This window comes from Sesamum indicum, linkage group LG5 (genome assembly GCF_000512975.1).
Source record: "Sesamum indicum cultivar Zhongzhi No. 13 linkage group LG5, S_indicum_v1.0, whole genome shotgun sequence".
Classification (NCBI taxonomy): Eukaryota; Viridiplantae; Streptophyta; class Magnoliopsida; order Lamiales; family Pedaliaceae; genus Sesamum; species Sesamum indicum.
Window position 1 is genome coordinate 17,922,027 of NC_026149.1, and position 21,062 is coordinate 17,943,088.

At 33.7% G+C, this 21,062-nt stretch overlaps 3 protein-coding genes across 3 annotated transcripts in view; 1 reads left to right on the plus strand and 2 right to left on the minus strand.

Annotated features, from left to right (window-relative positions):
• On the minus strand, positions 237-5,881 carry LOC105162886 (lactation elevated protein 1). Its single transcript, XM_011081046.2, has 15 exons — positions 5,503-5,881; positions 4,772-5,100; positions 4,586-4,665; positions 4,014-4,114; positions 3,783-3,905; positions 3,579-3,648; positions 2,854-2,940; positions 2,586-2,651; positions 2,384-2,476; positions 2,092-2,148; positions 1,813-1,941; positions 1,606-1,696; positions 1,094-1,182; positions 725-918; positions 237-634 (listed from the first exon to the last, which is right to left on the minus strand). The coding sequence occupies exons 2-15, from the start codon at positions 4,992-4,994 to the stop codon at positions 535-537; spliced, it is 1,503 nt and encodes a 500-aa protein (XP_011079348.1). The 5' UTR covers positions 4,995-5,100; positions 5,503-5,881; the 3' UTR covers positions 237-534.
• LOC105162887 (transmembrane protein 208) lies at positions 12,907-15,942 on the plus strand. Its single transcript, XM_011081047.2, has 5 exons — positions 12,907-13,119; positions 13,208-13,401; positions 13,849-13,933; positions 15,487-15,552; positions 15,668-15,942. The coding sequence occupies exons 1-5, from the start codon at positions 13,036-13,038 to the stop codon at positions 15,758-15,760; spliced, it is 522 nt and encodes a 173-aa protein (XP_011079349.1). The 5' UTR covers positions 12,907-13,035; the 3' UTR covers positions 15,761-15,942.
• Positions 16,062-21,062, minus strand: part of LOC105162962 (autophagy-related protein 18b) — a 7,890-nt gene continuing 2,889 nt past the window's right edge. Inside the window, exons 5-12 of the mRNA XM_011081143.2 lie at positions 20,706-20,797; positions 20,089-20,180; positions 19,738-19,850; positions 19,031-19,150; positions 17,424-17,569; positions 17,134-17,247; positions 16,455-16,520; positions 16,062-16,344 (exon numbers count right to left, since the gene is read on the minus strand). Of these exons, the coding sequence (XP_011079445.1) occupies positions 16,215-16,344; positions 16,455-16,520; positions 17,134-17,247; positions 17,424-17,569; positions 19,031-19,150; positions 19,738-19,850; positions 20,089-20,180; positions 20,706-20,797 (873 nt within the window). The 3' untranslated portion in view covers positions 16,062-16,214. The remainder of the gene's footprint in view (positions 16,345-16,454; positions 16,521-17,133; positions 17,248-17,423; positions 17,570-19,030; positions 19,151-19,737; positions 19,851-20,088; positions 20,181-20,705; positions 20,798-21,062) is intronic.

The window sequence follows — 21,062 nt, forward strand, 5'->3', positions numbered from 1 at the left end:
TAAAATTTTTCTATCCACCTAGTCAAATTATTTTATAATTTTTAATTTTTTTTTAAAAAAAATAATAAGTCCAAAGTTCACAATTCCAAACCTCATCCAAAGGTAACATAATTTTATCAAATATCATAAGAATATTTGTGATTTTTCAAACAATAAAAAATATTCATAATTACGATAAACTTCATGGAGTTTGTTGTAATTTATCCATAAATAAAATGCGAAATTACAACAGAAGATGTACTGCAGGCTGCAGCTAACCAGTCCTGCATAAACCATAAATTATTTCCCAAGTACATATCCTCCCTCCTCCAAGAGATCATCTTTATACATCAAGAATCCAAATTATTACAAAAAAATTACCCAGTTAGAAGCTGTACAAAACAGATAATTTATTCCAAACAAAACTGTCATAATCTCCTCTACGACGTGATTTGATCACATAAATTATCACCAGCAAATCCAGACATTACGGTATGTATTGTATCCTACAGACAACAATGGCGCGGTCGGGACGATACCTATACTCCCTCTCGGCTAAGACTCTAAGGCCGTCTCATGGCGATGCAATTGCTGCTTCTCTGCCAACATCTCTGCGTGTTGCTCTAAGTACTCTCTGCTGTTCATTTCCGTTAACCTGCATGAAAATGACAGATAATCGCCATTTTCAATCTCACAACAGAACGACTAGACGTAGTTGATTACGAAATATTACACAGCCTCTTACCTACTAATGGTGCGATCTTTTGCAAAACCTAATTCATTGTCGACGCAAATGTCGGAGTCGTCTGATTTCCTCGATCTTGAGGAGGTTCGGGGTGCCAGGTGCTGAGCATCAGCTATTGTTACAATCCGGTCCAGAAGTTCGACTGGCGTCCCCTCGGCCGTGCACAATAGTCTCGCTCTGTTCTCGTACATGACCTATACATGCAACAGAGTCGGAAGCCATTTTTAATTCTTTGGAAAATGTATACATGATTCACATGATATATCTGTATAAACAAAGTCGAAGTTGATATCCCATGATAAGTATTTGGTTAAATATAAGTAATTGATTTAATATGTAATAAAAGAATTTAGGAAGTGAAGAACTAACATCAATTAGCGTGACAAACCGATATGCTGCTGTCCTATTGGAGAGCCCAAAAATCGGCACACCTTCCAAAGCCAGCGTATGAAAGTTCTCTGGTAAAATGGAAAATAAATTACCAATTATTTCTACCTTGTGAAGGTTCAGTAAAATAGGATAATTACACTAACACCTCTGATGTTTGGACACGTTTGACAAAAAAGTGTCTCGATTCTGTAAAATTACACTTTGCCCCTCCAGTCATGTTTATGCTGGATAGCTAGGGTGGAATCTGTAAAACATGAGCGCAAGGGGTGCATGTGTGGATTGAGGGGTTTTATGGTAATATGCATATAGCTCAGGGAGTGTCTTATGTAATTATCCGTAAAATATGAAGCGGGAAGTTGAATTGTCTTCAATGGGACAAAAATGAAATGCAATATTCGTTCTTGTCTCCTCAGGACTCAACCAAATGTCATGCCCTTAAAGCCTTGCTATTCTATTGAAGAAAGAAGAAAATTCAGCTTAAAATGACTTACTGAATAACCCAAAATAGTCGGCAGCTCCAAGAGGTCTGTCGCAGAGCTCCTCAAAAGGAAAATAAGCACATCCATTGGCTCCCAGTGGAACCTAAAGAAGTATGAAAATTGACAAAAAAAAGAAGAACAATTAAAGTGAATCTAAATCGAATTTCATATGCTATATTAGCACAGTAGTAAAATATATAAATCAGAAGGATGGCATACCTGCAGTTTCCTGCCCATAACAACTTCGACCTCCTGCGGTACAGCTACGTGATCACCGATTAATTGTTGAAATTTCTGCTTCAGAAGGGTAGATAAATGTCTTCCAACAAAGTAAAAACCTTGCTCTGCCTGGAATTTGAGTAGAAACCAATCATTTCACAGTACAATAGAACAAACAGAAACACATGTATATACATGCATTTGTTGTATATCCAGGAAGAAAGATTTCTTATCAAGTATACTCTGCAATGAACCAAACTTGAGAGATCAGGACTATACCGATGTCATTTTCCGGTAGTCAACAGATGAACCGATTTCATGAACTACACATCTTTCCTACATCAGAATCAAGTCCAAATTGTTAAGGGATTGAATTAATATTACGGTAGATGACTATAAACAAGAAATTTCAAGAAAACAAGTTAAGACTTTAAGAAGTAGAATTTCCTTTCTCCATGGACTTAAATAAAGATGAACTTCTTTCCTCTAGCCCCTCAACAACCAAAATTTACACCTTCAGCCTCATGTCAGCATTGCCATATTGTGAGAGTGCATAGAGATAGATACGTACCTTCAGAGTAGCAATAAATGGAAGAAACAGATCCCTTTGTAGTCCTCCTTCGTAAAGGTTATCCGGAGCTCTGTTCGAAGTGGCGACAAGAATCTATTCATTTATCACATCACAAATTACCTAGTTATTATGCTACTCAGCAAGCATGGACGAGTGTATGGCCTATTAGGAAACAGAAACGGGGATATTAAGATTTACTTACAGCTCCATTGCTGAATAAGTGTCTAAATAGACGATTCAGAATCAAGGCATCAGCAACATCATTTACCTAAGGAAGAAAAGGACAAAACAAACAATTAATACCAGCTAGAAAATAAAACATTTTACAGTGTTTTCCATGACCATCTCATGTTTTTGTACCACATGCGATAGCACCTCGGATTGATCATCCAGCAAGAGATGTATAGGATAAAGTGGACCAACTCGACAAAAAAAGTAAAAATGCTAAAACACATCAGTGACTAATGTACCATGAACTCATCAAGACATAACAGTATAGCTTCATCTGAAAGCTCTCCAGCAACAACTTCTAAAGGATCTGCCACACCCTTGTGCTTCTGCAATAGAACTTTATCACATTGTTGAAGTGTTCATCATGAATAATATCACATAAACTTCCGGTTAAGGTCCTCAGGAACTACTTGAGGTAGTTAGCCATAGTGATAGACTTGCTAGTTGTTACTCCCTGCTTTTGATAGAGGCTGATGCATTTAATATTTCAACTGTTCCATATAATTGCGATTTACTCAAAATAAAATTAACTTAGACCGTCTCCTCATTGAAACAAAATATCAACAACACAACAAAATCCTCAAGATCCTCCAAGTATATAATTGTCCAAAGCTTGGTAAACACTCTTTTCAATTAAATTTAGGAAAGTTTCTTGTTTGGAAGAAGGGTACAAGAAATCTATTATATACAACATAATTAAGCAAAAGGCCCTTGAAACCTTCGAAGCATGATCTTGTGTGGAGGTTGCATGAACACTCTGTTTTTATGCCAAAACCCCAAAAAGAAATTTTCCTATTTTTTCATGCGAAGGAAAACATTACAAATCCAGTAGAAACTATGCAATACTTGCTGTCCTCTACAGAGTTTTTTTCCATAGAGCTTGGTAAAATATGATACAACTTGAGTAGACTTTCCAGACAATCAAGTAAACAATCAACAGGAGTATAATAGGATAGTTTCGTACTTGCAAACGGCTGTGAACATTTAGCATGAAGTCATGGAAATGGATCCTTTTCTTCCTCCAGTTACCAGGTCTGACAAGACGTGAAGCATATCAGAAACTAAAACAGCACCAAATTTTCGTTGATTGTGAGCCTAAAACTCATTTGCAGACCGGTATGAGGCCAATTACAATATTGCAAAAGGTTAAGTCAAAAGTGATTCTTACAGCTGATCAAAAAACAGGTCCATCAGCATAGTCTTGCCGGTGCCCACTCCTCCGTAAAGGTAAAGTCCTTTAACGGGAGCAATTGAAGTTTGGGGTATGAAACGGGACCATAACCACCTACTCCTGCACAAAAAAAAAATCATGCAACAATGATATTTTATGTTAAGCAAGCAGGGAACTACCTACCCTATGGCATTTCGTGATAGAAACAGAGACCTGATTAATATTTACCTCCCGGCTTTCTCAGAAGTGGTATATCGATCCAACCGGCAAGCTTCTGCATTTTCAACAAGCTCCTCATATAGTCTTTGAAGCTCCCCCAAGGTACCTAACTGCAAAGTCATAATCCATACATCATATTAGGTTGGAAAAAGAGTAACCTAAGACACTGATCTCAAAGTTAAACCTAGTTTGAATCATCTGGATAACTTTAAGAAGTACATTAGCAATCCAAGCATCTACCGTAAGCAATCAGCTCTAGTTAATTGCCTGGGAGTTAGGAAGAAATTCCAGTTCAACCTAGTCTTGTCTACTTTAAACTGTGACATCAATTGAGTGAGTTTCTTCGTAGCTTCCCATGATTGTAGCAACAAACTAAGCATATTAGTAATATTGGCGGTATTTATCTGTTAATTTAGCAGGTCTTAAATGCAATGCTGTGGTAATCAGCAAGCCGCAAAGTAGTGGATTTTCATTTACACATCAAAATAGCAATATACCTAAACCCACATAAAAGCTAAAAATTTCCATCTATCACTCAGGATCAACAAAAGAACATCCAAGAGTATGATAAACAAACATACTTGGCAGGCATCTCCATCCAAAAGTTCACCAGCCGTAATCCTTCTCTCATATTCAACTAGAGGTCCCCCTCCATTCAGTTCTGCCATAAAATTAATCGAAGTGAAGACAAGGATAAACGTCAGACTTTTACTTGCAGATACGAATTCCTAGTTACAACTTTTGAAACTTCAAATCAATAATACAACCTCCAGTGGTAATTTTAGCTGCATCAGTAGAGATAGTTCTGTAGATCCTGTATGACTGATGTCTACACAGAAAAATGTCTGCACCACTGGCTACATTGTATATAGAGCGATAATTTGTATTGCACCAAAAATCTTGTCCTTTCAAAGAACCATCATTAACAAAGTTTCCTCTACGCTGAAGAGCTGGCCTAAATTGCCTGACGGCCCGAATAACCGTCCTCATCTCTGATACAGAACTCAACTAAAGTTGAAGTGACTTAAAACTTCACCCAAATCTTATTCAGCAGACACACCTCAGAAGAGAGAATCGAAAAAAATGCTGAAACAACCTGCAATCCAAGAAAAGAAAAGGGTCCAAAGAAACTTTTAATTCATCCATTCAGTAAACAACCAATCTTTAATCTAATATCAAACTGGACATTCGTTAACTGTAACCCAAGAGCAAATATGAAAATAAATTCGGATTTAATATTCCTACCAATAATTGCACATCTTTACAACCTGGGGCATCTTGTCAACAAAATAATAAATTTATCAACCAACCAGCCGGGAAAAAGAAAGGAAAACAGCAAAACAAAAATTCAACAAGAACCGAAAAAAGCCTGTCATTGAAGAAAAATTCATACCATTAAGTTCAAGAACGAAAACCCAAGATTCTCCATGCAAGAAAATTAAAAAAAAAAAAAAAACAGAGAGATAAAGATTAAGGAAGAAAAATTCAACAAGCAAACCTGATGAATGCCGCCGCAGAAACCCAGAGATGGTGAAGAACTGATCTTTCACAGATTGAAACTGGATTTCTGGATTGTTCATACCATTGAAGCAAGTAGACAAAAATTATCCACGTGCATGATAAACTGAAAATCTACAGACAGACTGTGGCCATAGTTGCCCAGATTCTTGAAAGAAACGAGAAAAGATGATTTTTTTCTGAAAAATTACGAAAAAGAAGGAAATTTTAAATCTTAATTTTGGGTATTACGTTTCTTGAGATGATAAATCCTATATTTTGGGAGAGTCTTCGGAGAAAGGGAGTACAGGATCTGGTTTTCTCCAATTCTTTTTTAGCTTTATTTCGCATGCTTTTCTCTCTCTCTCTCTCCTCTCTCTCTCTCTTGCGAAAGTAGTTGAGGTATATTCAAAGGATTAACTATTGCTAATCTGACTTGGATTGAAGTCATGTCCATCAGACTGCCACCTTCGAAATTACAATGTTGCCCTTATGCATTTTTTGATTTAGGATACTCTATTAAAAAAATATAATTTTAATTCTATAATTTACGAGGATGGCAATTTTGGATCTTTTTGAATTAATTTTTGTAATTTAATCGTGTATTGTAAAATCTTTTGGCAATTTTCATTCTTTTTCGTCACCAGTTGGCCAGAAAATTACTTGTGATTTTCACCTGACCCAATTAAATTATTTTTCAGTCTTGTAACTCAGGGAATGTTTAGCAATTTTAATCCTATGACTTAAAAAAATTTACATAACGTTTGAATTTGTATTTTTGAGTGTTTTGTTTTGTATTCAGGAGATAAAGAGAAAAATAGATATACATAAGTGTGTGTTGAAGATAGATGGTGTGTTTGGATTAGTGTTTTGAGGTAATTTAAAATATTTTAAAATAAATGGTGTAGGTTTGATACTGGGATTTAGGAGATAAAAATTATTGTTCATTGTCAAATCATATCTTCTTTATATATACTTTTATATATAAATATATATATATATAAATATTGTATATTCAATGTTGTATTTTTTTGAGACAAAAATCTTTGTTTATTGTCGAATCATGTCTCTTTTGTATTATCTATAAGTGTATATATATACATTACATATAAAAAGTTAAAAAATAAAATGACATACAGATAAGGTAAAAAATACAAAAACAAACATAGGATGTATTTTATCTTATCTCGAAAAATGTGAAAATATGAAACCAAACATAGTATTGGTATTTTTGATCCTACACGAACTAATTTACATGACTAAAATTGCAATTTAACTGAGTCATGTGCAAGTAACATATAATTTTCGGCAAAATTGGCCGAAAAATGACTAAAAATTATTAAAATTATAAATTATATTACTAACTTACCAAAATAAAACTGTACAGGATAAAAAAATGCACCCCCTCTGAGTTAACTACAGGACTAAAATTATATTATTTTTTTCTAAATTATATTAACACCAATTGAATACTAAATCCAAATACATAACACTCCCTATCTTTTATAAAATTATAATTACACTCCTTGAAGTCAGCAAGTACACCCCTATCTAATAGCAAAAGTTTACACTAATATCTCCTAAAGGGGTCGATTTACAAATTTGCAAAATGCAAGGGGTGTTTGTGTATTTATCCATAAACTTATACAGTATTTGGGTGCACTTATAAACTTTTTAAAACATCTTATAAACTATTTAAAAATGTATCGGATGTTGATTGTTCAATAATTTTTTAAAAAATAAAAATAAAAGAGCTTATATGTTCTTCTAAAAAGAAATGGAACTCGTAACGTATTTTTTAAATGTTAACAAATTCATTATAACTACCGTCTTATAAGTTTTACAATTTTATTTTATCTTTTCCTGTAAAAAAATAAAATAAAATTTTGAAACTTATAAGATGTTAGTAACAATGAATATTGTAATTAATTTGCAGGAGTGTGTTAAAATTTTATAATTTTATTTTATCCATATAATTTAAAAATAAAATTAGACATCTTATAAGTTTCGAAAACATCTTATGTCTTAAACGAACTTTGGGAAACGCCCTCTTAATTTAGAAAATAATACGTCGCACCTTACATTTTAGTACGAATACGTTAACAAGTTAGCTAATTTAGACAGTATTTATGATTCAAATCAAATATTCAATTTTGTTGACTTGTCAAAATCTTTTCGCCATCATACAGTTTTAACGTAATATAAAGTACATTTGAATTGACGGACTTGAGTTTGAGGGAATTATTTAATAATAAAGAATTTCAAACAACTCGGTATCGAAACAATTTGAAATTCATTAATATTCGACAGAATAAAACCATCCGAACAAATTCATATGATTTGTTATCGAGAATTTGAAATCCATAATTTTAAATCCATCGATCCCATAATTAATTTATTCACCATTCAATTCTTCATCAAAATTATTAAACTATTAAATATTTAATTCAAAAAAGATGATCACACTGACTTATAAAGAGAACCGATTCTTGATTTGAATATGGAGAAAAGTCGATCGATAAAAATAAATAAATTTACATTCGGGATTAAAATGTTTAAATTATAATTAATTGTACAATTATTATAATACCTATCATATGATTAATTTTACTTTGATTGAGTTTAATTTAATATATTTTTCAAGAAAAATACAAATAATCATACTCACGTGAAAATAAAATTTGTGGATATTATATTTAAATTAAGGATAAATACATCGTTCTCCCTTAAATTTTGATATAATTATATTTCGTATTTCTAATATTTATTTTCATCTAATAAATAAATTTTTTTACTAATCATAATTCACGTTGTTGATATTACGGGGAAAAAAATAAACATTTAGTCAGATTCATTTAATTTTACATATATAAGATCATGCCCTATACATTTTGTGTGTGGCATATAAATATTTGCATACGAGGGACTCAATATTCGCATGTATAATCTAAATTTTTATTATTGATGTGTACCGGACATCAGCAGTACCATAATAATTGAAATATCTTTTATAAAAATTTTAAAATAAAAGAAGGATTGACCTGTAAAATAGAAGTTAGTATTTTGATACTTAAGTCAGTATTGGAATTATTAAATAAACAATAAAAGTTTCGAAATAATGCAAGAACAATGGTGTAATAATTGATGTGGAACGATAAAATACTGGGCTATGAGTGTAGATCAGTATATGGAGTGTCAAAATACGCAAAGAGCTTGCTAAAAATCGAGAGTAAAAGTGCGTAGAAGCGGATGATACTTGTTACTGTTGACACTGCAGGATGGCTCCTATTTATAGACTGGTTGAGAGCAAAATCTGGAAGTAGTTATAGCATATAATACACTGTTTGAAAGGTTCATTAGTTAACTAGCTAAAAAAACGGATTGAAATTTGGACTTATCTGGAAGAAGATATGACTATTTGAATAAGTCGTGTCCAGTCAGTCCGATTTGAACTATATTTTTTTTAAATGGTGATGATTCTTTTTTTTTTTTTCAGTATACAGTCACTTAAAATATTTTTTTATTTATTTTATCACGTCAAAATTCATCAATTCAAATATAATTTTATTATCTACAGATTATTTTTTTAAAAAAAAATACTATTAAATATTTAAAAAGGTTAAAAAAAGAGGAAAGAGGGCAGTGGAACAATAGGGAGGGTAGTTTGGGGAATGGGGGGGGGGGTTGGTTGGTGATCACCTATCACTCTACCATCACTGTTTTCGCTAAATGGCAACTATGATTTGTGGTTAACGACGTCGTTGTAAAGACAACGGTGAGGATGGATCCACTCGGGAGTGGGCCCCGGATCTCGGCTGAGGCTTATATTGTCTGTGTCTGTACGAAATGTGCACCCCGTGACAGAGTCCCATCACCCCAGATTAAAGATCGTGGGTCCCACCATTAAGGAATTTTATTCCACATGTTACCTCCGCATTTTCAATAATTATTTATTAAATGAAATCCATAAATTATTATTATTATTATTTTTTGAATAAATCAATTATAACATCAATTATTTATGTCTTACGATTATCAACAACTACAATAATTAAATATTAATAATTAATATCAAATAATTATATTTAATCAATAATTATTATTAAAATAAGACGACACATACTATTAAAATAAAATAATATTTTACACGTTGATGGATTCGCATCTAATCAAGAAACCTTAACTTTATCTATCTTAGTTCCTCAAATTGAGGAAAGTATCGTTACTAAAATTTGATTTAGTTGGTGAAATTCTCAGGTTAAATTTTATTATTATATCATTCTTATTTATTTTAATATAAATTACTTATTTTTAATAATGCTATTAGCAATCATAAAATGACATTAATTAATATTTTAAATAATTTGTGATGTAATGATATATGTCATCAATTTATTTTTTTGAAAGTTGAGGAAAATATTCAATTTCGTAAATTTAAAATATAGTCGATTTTCGATTTTGCACCATCTTGAAAGTATAGGATAAAAATAGAAGATATGCACTTTGATGCGTAATGAAATCCAACAACATTACAAGGATTGAAGGAGTTTCTTTAGTTCTTAAGATTATGAGAAGACTGACCTGCAAAACGGAGATTTATATTTTGATGCTTAGATCAATAAATAATTTTGATGAAAAATAAAATGAGAAACTCAAAAAGAATGTGAGATTGGGATGAAATAAATTATAGAGTCGGAGGTGGAGTGCCTGAACAAGAAGAATTGTGCTGAATTCGTGTATATAGTGCAAAAAATGAGATAAAATCGAGCATCCATAGAGTTCAGTTAGCTTAGTTACTTTGTTGACTTACCTAGATTCCTATTTAAAGGAGCTAGTTTTGAGAGATTTTGGAATTAGTTGGAGGCAGTTAAGATAATTCGGAAATTATTGGGATGTCTATTTTTTATGGATAGTGCTTATCCGGATGTTAGAGTTATTCTGAAAAACATATGTTAGCAACAAAAGATTTTGTTGCACGTTGGTTCTATCAGGCGGATCGAGCTGACTACAACATTCCTACTGACGCCCTTTTATGGTGATGTAGCCTATGATGTTAACAAGTTATATTTCGATTTTAAGTTAACAAATTAATCAGTTGTAACATAGGCCTTGGGGTGGTCAGTACTTGTTGGGCCACGTTTCTGGGCTGGATTCTCGAATATCTCAGGTGATCACTCTCTTCATGGGCTCTTGGATTGTCATTGGGGATCCTGAGCCCTTTTGCTCTTTCTTGGACCATGTGCATCAAAATGAATTAATTAACCTACTAGTATATTTATGTATATTTTCTTAGGTAGCCGGCAAAATATGAAATCGATATTACATTTTATTAAGGATTAATTTTGTTAATTATATTATCTGATTAATGAATTTATTAAATATAATTTTTACTATACCTGATTTAATATTTGATTAAAAAGTTTTATGAGTTTGATTATTTATAAATTAGTGACAGATTAAATATCTCATTTGTATTAAAAATGTTTTAGTGAAATAATTAAATTATCTAAATAGTTAGATTCAATCATTACCAAAATTAATTTACTCAATTTCATTGGGTCTATTAACCAAATATTTTATCATATGATCTTAGTTAAATCTTTTAAAAATATTTGGGAATTATATTTGAAAAATATTATGGTTATTAAAAAAAAAACGTGCGATTTTTGTAGTAATTTAATTTAGGGATGTTACAGAGAACGGTAGTTAAAAAAATATGAGGGGTTTGATAAAATGAACTCTTGTGAACAAATTGATAAATTAAATATATACTTAAGAAATTTAGAAAGTTTAGTTATTCAAATGAAAATGGAACGGAGGTTGAATTTCAATATAAATAAAATATTAAAAAAATTAGTTAAAATATATGAATATTATATAATATTTTATTTATAATTCATGATACTTACAATTATATATATATTAGAATTTACTATAGGATGCGATGATAAAATAAAGGATTGAGCAGCTCTTTGTGTTAACCTAAGCGTTTTGAGATTTGAAGTAAGTATAGTTAATTAGATCTATATATATATATATATATATATCTACTTGTCTATATGTGATTTGATTGGAAATTGTTGCGTGTTTATTTGAAATATATGGTTGTTTGTGAAATGATAGCTACTGGTTGTGCTGATGGTTTGAGTATCAATGGTGATTAAATGTGAGATACCTCGATTTGTTGTTGAATAATATGAACGATGGAGTTGTTGTAAATTATTGTGACACCGATTCTATTTGTTGATTGACTGGACTCAAATTATGAAGTTGTCAGCGTGCAGAATGGAGTTGTATTATTGTGACACCGATTCTATTTGTTGATTGACTGGACTCAAATTATGAAGTTGTCAGCGTGCAGATGATACATTGAGATGAGTGTCGAATGGAGTTAAGTTAGGGAGTTGATATAACACGAATGATTTATTGAGATGAAAATGTGACTTACCTAACTTGGGACATATTCAATGGTTTACGATGATGGTGACGTGATGTGATTGGTGAGTAGCTGTGTGCTGTCATGATTATGTGATATATGATATAAAAAAATGAATATATATATACATATATATATATATATTAATTTTATTATATAAAGAAGGGTTAATTATATTTAGACCTTCAAAAATACTAAATTATATTCTCTCACATAAGTTTCAAAATTATACTTACATTCCCTTCAAAAATTCATTGTTTACACCTAATCCCATTTTGTTAGCGTTTGAAAGAAAAATATTGACGTTAGCAAAATTTTTAATTTTACCGCTCATTTAATACTTTTATATAATAATTTTGTACTTATAACGGAAAAAATAGAATGATGTTAACATCACTCTATATATATATATTACAATTGTCCTGTTATAAATATAAAAATATATTTAAAAATATTAAATAAAGGGCAAAATAAAAAATTTATATAATTTTTTTGTTAATGTCGGTATTTTTAGTCAAACCCTAACGAAAAAAGATCAGGTATATATAGAAAATTTTTAAAGGGGATGTAAATATAATTTTAAATTTTTTAAAAAAAATATAATTTCATATTTTTAAAAGCGATCTAAGTGTAATTAACCGTATAAAGTAATATTTTTATTTAAGTAGCTCATCATTCTATAAGTTCAATCAGCTCGTATGAGTCTCGACCCGGTCTCCTTTTACGAGTCAGGCTCTGTAAAAATTAAGCCATATTTTTATATAAAAAATTTAGTTTAAAAAAGAAAGAAAGAAAGAAAGAATCGTTTTTTGTTTTTTTATGATGGGCCTAAAAAATGTAAGCCCAATGGGCCTAACAGAATCCAATTATTTGGGCCCATCTAAATCCCAATAATCGGCCCAAGATTGCGAATAACTCTAATGACCTTGATCAACTGCCGTTCACTTCTAGAAACAAAGCATCGAGACGGGGGGTAGATTCGTCATTTCAAGTGCCATGTAATTCTGCTGACCTCCTTTTTGTCTGGTCACCATTTCCTCCTCGTCCGCTCTCCGGCACCTTCAGCAACCCCCGAAAAGCGACACCGTCCCGTCGACCATGGCCAATCAAGGAGCGAAGAAACGCAAAGAGGAAAACGCCCGCCACATGAGGACCCTCCTCCGCCTCATCCTCGCCTCCAACGTAACTGCTGAAATCTCCTTCCGATTTGTCGCCGCTTTCTTGATTTCTGTCGCCTGATTGATTGAATTTGGTGACATTTTTGAGGCAGGCTATATATGTAGTGATAAGGATCGGAGTATTCTACTCGAGTTTCACGTGGAAGCATTGGGCGGGCTTGATTCTGACTTCGCTCGCCTACGTTATACCGTACCAGCAGCTCGCCGCCATGGCCAAGCCTTCTTATACTGACGATGGGGAGCTTCTAGACGGCGGCTTTGACATGAGTACCGGTGGGATTTGTGGGTATGTGATTTGTTTCTCAGATGGGAGTATCTAATTTCTGTTTTGGGTGGTTTAATGGTGAGTCTATGAGAAATCATGACATAATCAGTGCTGAATTTGGATATAGCGAAGATGTTATTTTTGTAAATTTGCTATAGATTGCATCGTCCTCAAGTCGTTGTAAAATTGCAACATCTATTTTTTTCTTCAAAACAATGTAAAATTGGAAGATTGCTTCTTCACTTGTGTATCCTTAGCTTCTGCAGCACTGATGACCATGTTTTGGATGGTTATTCCCAAGTTTTGCTGTAAAATGAAGATTTCTCTTAGGTTTATTGTCTTTATTAAGGGAGGTATATACTCCATACTGTATGAAGATATATGTAATAATGTTGCCTTTGTGCACAGAGGAAACAGTTCTTTCTTGGAAGTAACCACTTTCTTGCTTTCTACCTCATTTTGTTGCAGATATTTGCATGATGTGATATACATTACATGTTTCGTCCAACTCAGCTCCATCATTTCTGACAAATTTTGGTACATATACTTGGTGGTAAGTTTCTTATCTGCCTCCTCTAAAAGGTTAGAAAGGAAAGAAAAGGGTTCTGATATGCAATTAATATCATCTAGCATGTATGTTTAACTTGGAGCAATAATTTTGGGTACCGGTGGTTTTAGGTTTTCATATAGAACATTTTAGCTTTTCTCCCACCCGTTATTAGAGTCTTGAGCAGTATATATCTTTTGAAGCAATTACTTAAGGAGGGGTTGCTTTCATCGTGAACCTTTTCTCAACAAAACTAAAGTTTGATACATAGTTCATCTGGAAGCAAGCAGTTCAGGATTTTGACAGTATATTAGTAGGCTAATCAGGAATTCCTAAGTAACGCAGGGACTTCCAGAAATCTGCAGCATATCGTCAGACACAATAGTGAAATAGGTAGGTGAGGAAAATGTGCCTAACCAAGATGATATACTTGAGAGCATTTGAAGGAAAGTCAACTGCTGTAAAGATGTATTAGAGGACTTCATTGTCTCTGGGCTCATCCAAAGTGAATCAAGGGAATGGGTAACTTTTACACTTCTTATTGGGACTAAATAACAGCAAAGACATTGGTAGTTGAATTGAGGTTCACATATCTCTAATAGTTCTTAAGTAATTGTGGTTTAGTATTGGCAAAATGATTTGCTAATTTGAAGTCTGATTCTGAATACTTCTGGACGATGAATGCAAATCCAGAGGAGAAATGTTGGTCAGCAATCCTGACCTAGGCCCTAAACCCAGTGAATGTCACTGTTTATCGTGACCTACAGTTCCAGATTGGATAGTTTACGGTGGGCACAGTGGCCATATGCAGCTGCCACCTTGTTGAGTTGGACTATGTTTCAATTTGTATAATCAACCCAATAGTAAGGTGACTTGGTTACTGGACCTGACATGATGGGTGAGAAGAAAGCATCACTAGAAGCTAATCAGCTCTTCAAGGGTACCATTTGCTTCTTGCTCTATACTTCTTCCTTCATGGGAGATCATGCTTAGTGAGCGACGTGATAACTTTTACAGTTGAAACCCTGTCCCTGATTAGTGCTTCTATTGATGTTGTTGACACTGAAAAGTTTCAAAGTTGGAATCACAAGACAAGATGAACCATCTCTGGCTATGATGAAAGTAGAAGTCATGACATTTTGTCGTCATTTGTTGTCATTTGAAGCTAGTACAGGGTACAAGCAAATTGTGAGAAGTTAGAACTTATATAGTGACTGTCCCTTTAGTTTGAAAATCTTATTGAATCAGGTGAAAGCATTTGTCATTAACAATTGCACCAACTTGAGCTTATACTTCACATTAGTGTCCTGCTACAAACTACTTAATCAACTAAAAGCTCTAATCTTTCGATCTTAAGTGATCTTAAGCTTTGGTATGCCCACCTAAGTTACATATGGAAAGTTATGTTGACTTCTGAGTCACAGATTACTGTAAGATAACTGCAAAATAATCATGTGAAATCCATCCAGTGATGTATTAAGACAAGGACGTCACTGTGGTATTATTTGCTACTGTTTCTATGAAGTCAAATTAACTTGGTTGGATCATACAATTCCCAGATTCCAGGGTTTGCAGCATATCAACTCTTTGGCCTTGTCAAAGGATTTTTGTCACATGGTTCAGAGGTATGTATTTAATGTCTTATGCGATTCCACTTTCTGCGTCTCCCCAGGTAGTACATAAAGCCTGTACTAACCATAGCGTGATGGGCAATTCTGATTCCATTTGAATATGGTGCAGGGGGTAGAGGAAGATGAAAAGACAAGAAAGAAGAGAGAAAAGATGGAGAAGAGGGCTTCAAGAGCCAAATTTGTGAAGACTAGGACCCGATAATGACATTCCTCTTGAATATTCAGTCAGGAAACGTTAAGAGTTAGAGGATACCTTAAGTTATGGAGTGCTAATTCTCCATGCAACAATGTTAAGTTGTGGTACGGTCTGGATTGCTTTATACATGTATTTCACTAGCAGATTCTGTTGTATCAGTGATTTAGAAATACTGTTTCAGTTTCTTATCTCTAATTGTTTCTCCCCTTCTTAAATCCATAAATGCAAATGCTTCACGTATTGCTTCAACTTGAGAAATATTGGTGGTAGGAGGAAAGAACAAACAAAAAGAACATTCTAACCAAAACCACACTTTCCAATGAAATCATAAGGGCACATGCCAAATAGGTTGAACCTGACCCTACCATATTTTCATTAAAAGAATCAGAGTTGCAGCCTGGGAAAAGTCGTTCATCTTGGTAGTATTTTTACATTAGGGTTATATAGGTTAGCGACTTGCTCATTGCTCTGCAACTGCTGTCAAGAGATTAACCTCATGTTCTAAAGTCCATGTAGCTTCGTGCTTGTGGTTTATTATGAAACTATATACTTGAAAGTATCCGCTGAATGTTATCACTGATACAGTAGCTCTGCAAAATTACACACAAAACTCCATCAGAAATTCAAACTCCTTTGCAATGGCTGTGAACTACCTGCTCCTGTTTTAAGACACAATGAATCTAAATCGGTGTCAACTCACCTCAAAGCCACAGGGTCAGACATTGATGTACCACTGGCTTTCTCTGTCTTCCTTACTACAGCATTACTGTAAGACAAAACCGAGAAAGAGTCATAAAGTGCTTAAAGGAGGAGGATAATCTTAAAAACTTAGTAACTCATTCTCTATTAATGTTGGCAGCTTGGATTGATGTTCATCATCTACCGCTGGCTTTTATCAAGGATTTCCTAAATCGAAGTACCCATACCAATCTAAGACAGGATAATTGTGCACATCATTCAAATCCTCTGTTAAGTCTTACAAATTCAGTATTCCCAGAAACATGCCATTCATAGGAGTGACTCCCCCACAAATTTTATAAATCAAATGGAAGCGCCTAACAGCCATCACAATCCAAATTTCAGTGGACAGTAAACATTCAGCAAGACGACCGCGTCTCAAAAATCTCAACTGCCAAACCTATGGCCAAAACCAAGAAAAAAGATGAAACAACAAAACGCAGGAGTATAGGCTTTATATCTCATTATTTTTTCAATCTTTTCATCAATTTTCAATATAGAATCATGGATTCTTCTACAAATATTCTCAAAATTGTCACTTACATCTAATACTATGCACAATTTTACATTTCATGCTGTTGTAGTCAGTATGCCCAAAGCAAGCAATTGAATAATAAATGTCGGTTTCATAAATAAATAACCTTTTGACTCCAGCTGCAAAAGCCTTATGAAATACAAGATGTTGAGCGGGATCCAACGCATCGCTAACAGAACCAGGCATTATTGATCCAAGGAAACTATTTGATTTTTTTGTCCTGGATATAAAGGAAAAGCAGAGTGGGTAATTTGGACGACACCACCAGCTCCCAAGCATGTTAGTGTAGCCAAGTTATGCATTTCAATGACAATATGACAGCCAAAACTAATGATTATCAACTGGATGAGAATGTGTTTTTGATAATAGTAGAAGAATTGAAGGGATAGGCTTTACCTCTCATTCAGATCAAAACCCAGGGAAAAAATATGGACAGAACCTGAAGAGCTTGTGGCAAGAAGAATATCTGGAAGATCAGCTGATGGCCCAAATGATAAAGAAAAGATTGTGGACGGATATGTGCCCCTACGGAAACTGTATGACTGACAAACACAAGACAATTAAGCTCTCATACAAGCAACATGAGAAAATGATGTCAAATATTCGTGAAACCATGCATTGAAGTGTATTTGAAGGTAGAGATGGTTCACAAAAGTACTCTATTTCAAAGAGCAGTTCACATGTCTAACACTGTACCCTAATGTCTTGTATATATCCCAAATGGATATGATGTAGCATCCGTATCTTAAGAACATCCAAGTTATTTTAGTTATTACCAGATAACATGCTATAAGAATTAGATCAAGAACAGACTGAAATGGAAAATAACATAGAACGGGAGAACTAGGTACAATAACGTGGAATGATTCAACTTTCATTATCAGTCAGAAGAAAACTATAAGTGTGAATCAAGATCATTTAACAGAAGCTTACCTCTTTTGACAGCTCATATCAACTGCATGAGCCACAAAAATCTCTATAACATACTAACCTTTGGTTATGTATGAGATTACATTTCAACTTCAGTAACCAAGATAATAGATACTAAATGCCTAAGTAGTGGCAGACCTAGGATATCACAAGACGGGGTTCCCAGTTGTGCTTGATTTATTTATAAGTGAGCATGCATATTCTTATCAAGGCCTGAAGGCCAGGGCTCTCACACAATTAAGTTGTATCAAACAAATCTCATTAAATTAAACTATGAATTCTTGAATGTATAACAGTCTTTTAGTTTAATCAAAAAACTAAGACAATCTTCAGTCTAGTTCTAGTCTGGAGAGCTCAATATACATTGATTGTGTTCAAACTCTTTTTCCTGAATGAAGCCCTTGACAGTACGTGTATAGGCACCCTCATCTGAATTAACTCTAATGCAAAATCAATATATAATCTTTCAACCTCATAATGATGTTATTAAAACAAATTAAAAATCTCAGGACTTCCATACAAACTTTTGGACCCTAAATATGATAAAGGAAGACAAGACAGTTTGTTGTGTAGCTACTGGTATCCCATGACTGCTATTTTTGATGTCATGAAGATATTATATTATGTTTGCTGCATAAATTACAAGTAGGGGGTTCCCTGGCACTGGCGGGTCGGCCCCTGTTGACCTTGTTTTGGGGCTGCACCTGAACCTAGGAGTATGAATCCCAATGTGCAACATCCAAATCCTGACCCCTCCACAAGTCGGGGAATAGACCAATTCTGACAACTGAACATCTCAGGAGATGCAAAACTATTCTGCCTTGTCATGAAAGCAATAATTAGAACATTTAAATAGCTACAAGGTTTTCTTACAGAATCTGATATCAGTGACAAGTATAAGCACCTCAATCATCACAGCAATGTAAAAATAGAACATAATATTAATATATACTAATAAAATGACTCAGAAGTCAGAATTGCATAATTGCTTCATTCTTTCAAGGATAGGAGAAAAAGGAAAAGGTAAGCAATCATATTTCGACATAATCTTAAACGAGCTTTTGCTGTTTCACCTTAGTTGCTTCTGAAATTAGATGAACTCTAATTATGGTCCCCTGTTCAGATGCTGTTGCTATGTACATCCCATTTGAAGAAAAGGCCATGGCAGCCAATGGCGAGCGATGGGCATGTATCTGCATTTTACATTAATTAGATTGGAGGATTGAAGGATAGTAAGGAATTCCTGAACATACTATAATACCCATAAAAACCTAATCTTATTCAATTGTACTTCATGTTTATTACGACCCCAGAACAAACTATTGCAAGGGACAATCAAGTCAAAACTTTTCTCCATATCATACACAGAAAATTGAACACAGGAAAAAACAGGTGCATATCTTCGCTCAGTACCTGCCCGTCATTCTAACAAGGCAACACATTATCTTAGAAAGCAATCAACTTTGCGCTGATATCCATAGCTAGCAAAGGTCTAGCCCTACCTTTCACAGATGCTGAGGGCGTCAAACCCAAAAGGGAATCCATTAGGCAGTGGTTCAAATTTAAGTAAATTCGAGTTTTCATTAACATGCTGATGGTAAAGAAAAAGACCAGACTAGTACTAAGCCAACTGAAGGTAAAACTTATTGGGAAAAAATTGATAATCTTCAAAGAACTCTCAAATATGATGATGGTAATGTCAAACTGACATACAGTTGATCACATGTCACATGATATGCTGTCAAGACTCAGTTATGCAACTAAGAATTCAAAACACAACCTCACAGTGGGACTGCAGATCTATAACATTGTAGACCAATACAGACCCTTCCATTGTACTAGCTGGAAGAGCCAAGTAGGGATTATCTGTACTTGCTGAAAACGCGCAAAGTCCTGCATGAAAAAAAGGAAAGAAAAAACAAAAAGGATTTAAGGGCCTGAATTCCAGGGTTTGGGAAACATAATGTCTAAAGAAACTATTTCACTTTGTCAACTGCAATGGTATGTCCTGGAGACTTCACCCACTGGTAATATAATAGGATTAGTTCATCTCATGCAATCTATGGAAAATGAAAAAATTATAACAGATTGCAACTTACTCAGAACCCGAAACTAGATTATTCAAACTGACCTTTTAGATTTGGCACTGTATCAATGACGCGCTTTATTTCCAGACTGTTAACATCATAAATATATGTTTGCTCTTGCAATACAACTATCAATCTGCACATACAAAGTAATTCCACGGAACTAAGAAACTTGAAATAATTTCTGAATAAAAAAAAGATGCACATTTTGCTGATAAAACCTTAAAGATGACTACAGTTGTCAGTATTTATACCAGAGTGAGATTTAGAAGAACAGCACGTGGTTAGAAAGATAATTGAACAAAGTAACAGCAAACATTCAGATAAGACAAAATTTCTAAGCCATAAAACATGTATTTCACCATGAGAAGGTCTCTGATATGCAATAACCAAGCAACAAAAGCTAAGTTTACCTAAGAATGAGCTAAATTAGACGTGAATGACATCCATCATAACAAAATCTGATATTTCTTTGATCCTATTTAATTTATGTCTTGCACCAATTCTAGTTCTAGTCAGAGCTAAAAGTTAGCAGAGGGATTCTAACAAGAAAAAAGAAGTTATTATATTCCATGTGGGCCCCACTCCCAGTTACTATAGAAATGCATAAATCTGCAAAAGATAAGAAATTCCTCATATGCATTGATGTTTGTGTCTGAACCTGGTGGTTTCTGTGATGACAGCATCATATTTCTGTTCAATGCTAATTGCATCTATTAGATAACAGTCAAACCAACTTTTTCCTGGTTGCCACTAGGTGCAATATTCGTCGATATAAATCTGAGAAAACCATGTTGGTGAACAATATTACAGTGAAATATAATAAATAAATAATTAGTCAAAAGTACAGTCTGTAAGTTGGTATCATCACCTTAGGACCTCAAGAACTACTTCTTTGAAGCACATTCAACACATCTCTAATGGAATACCAAGTAATCATAACTCATTCAACCGCACATTGGATTTAATTTGATAGATTCTCATACCAAGAATCAGAGAGGAGGTAAATATGTGAACA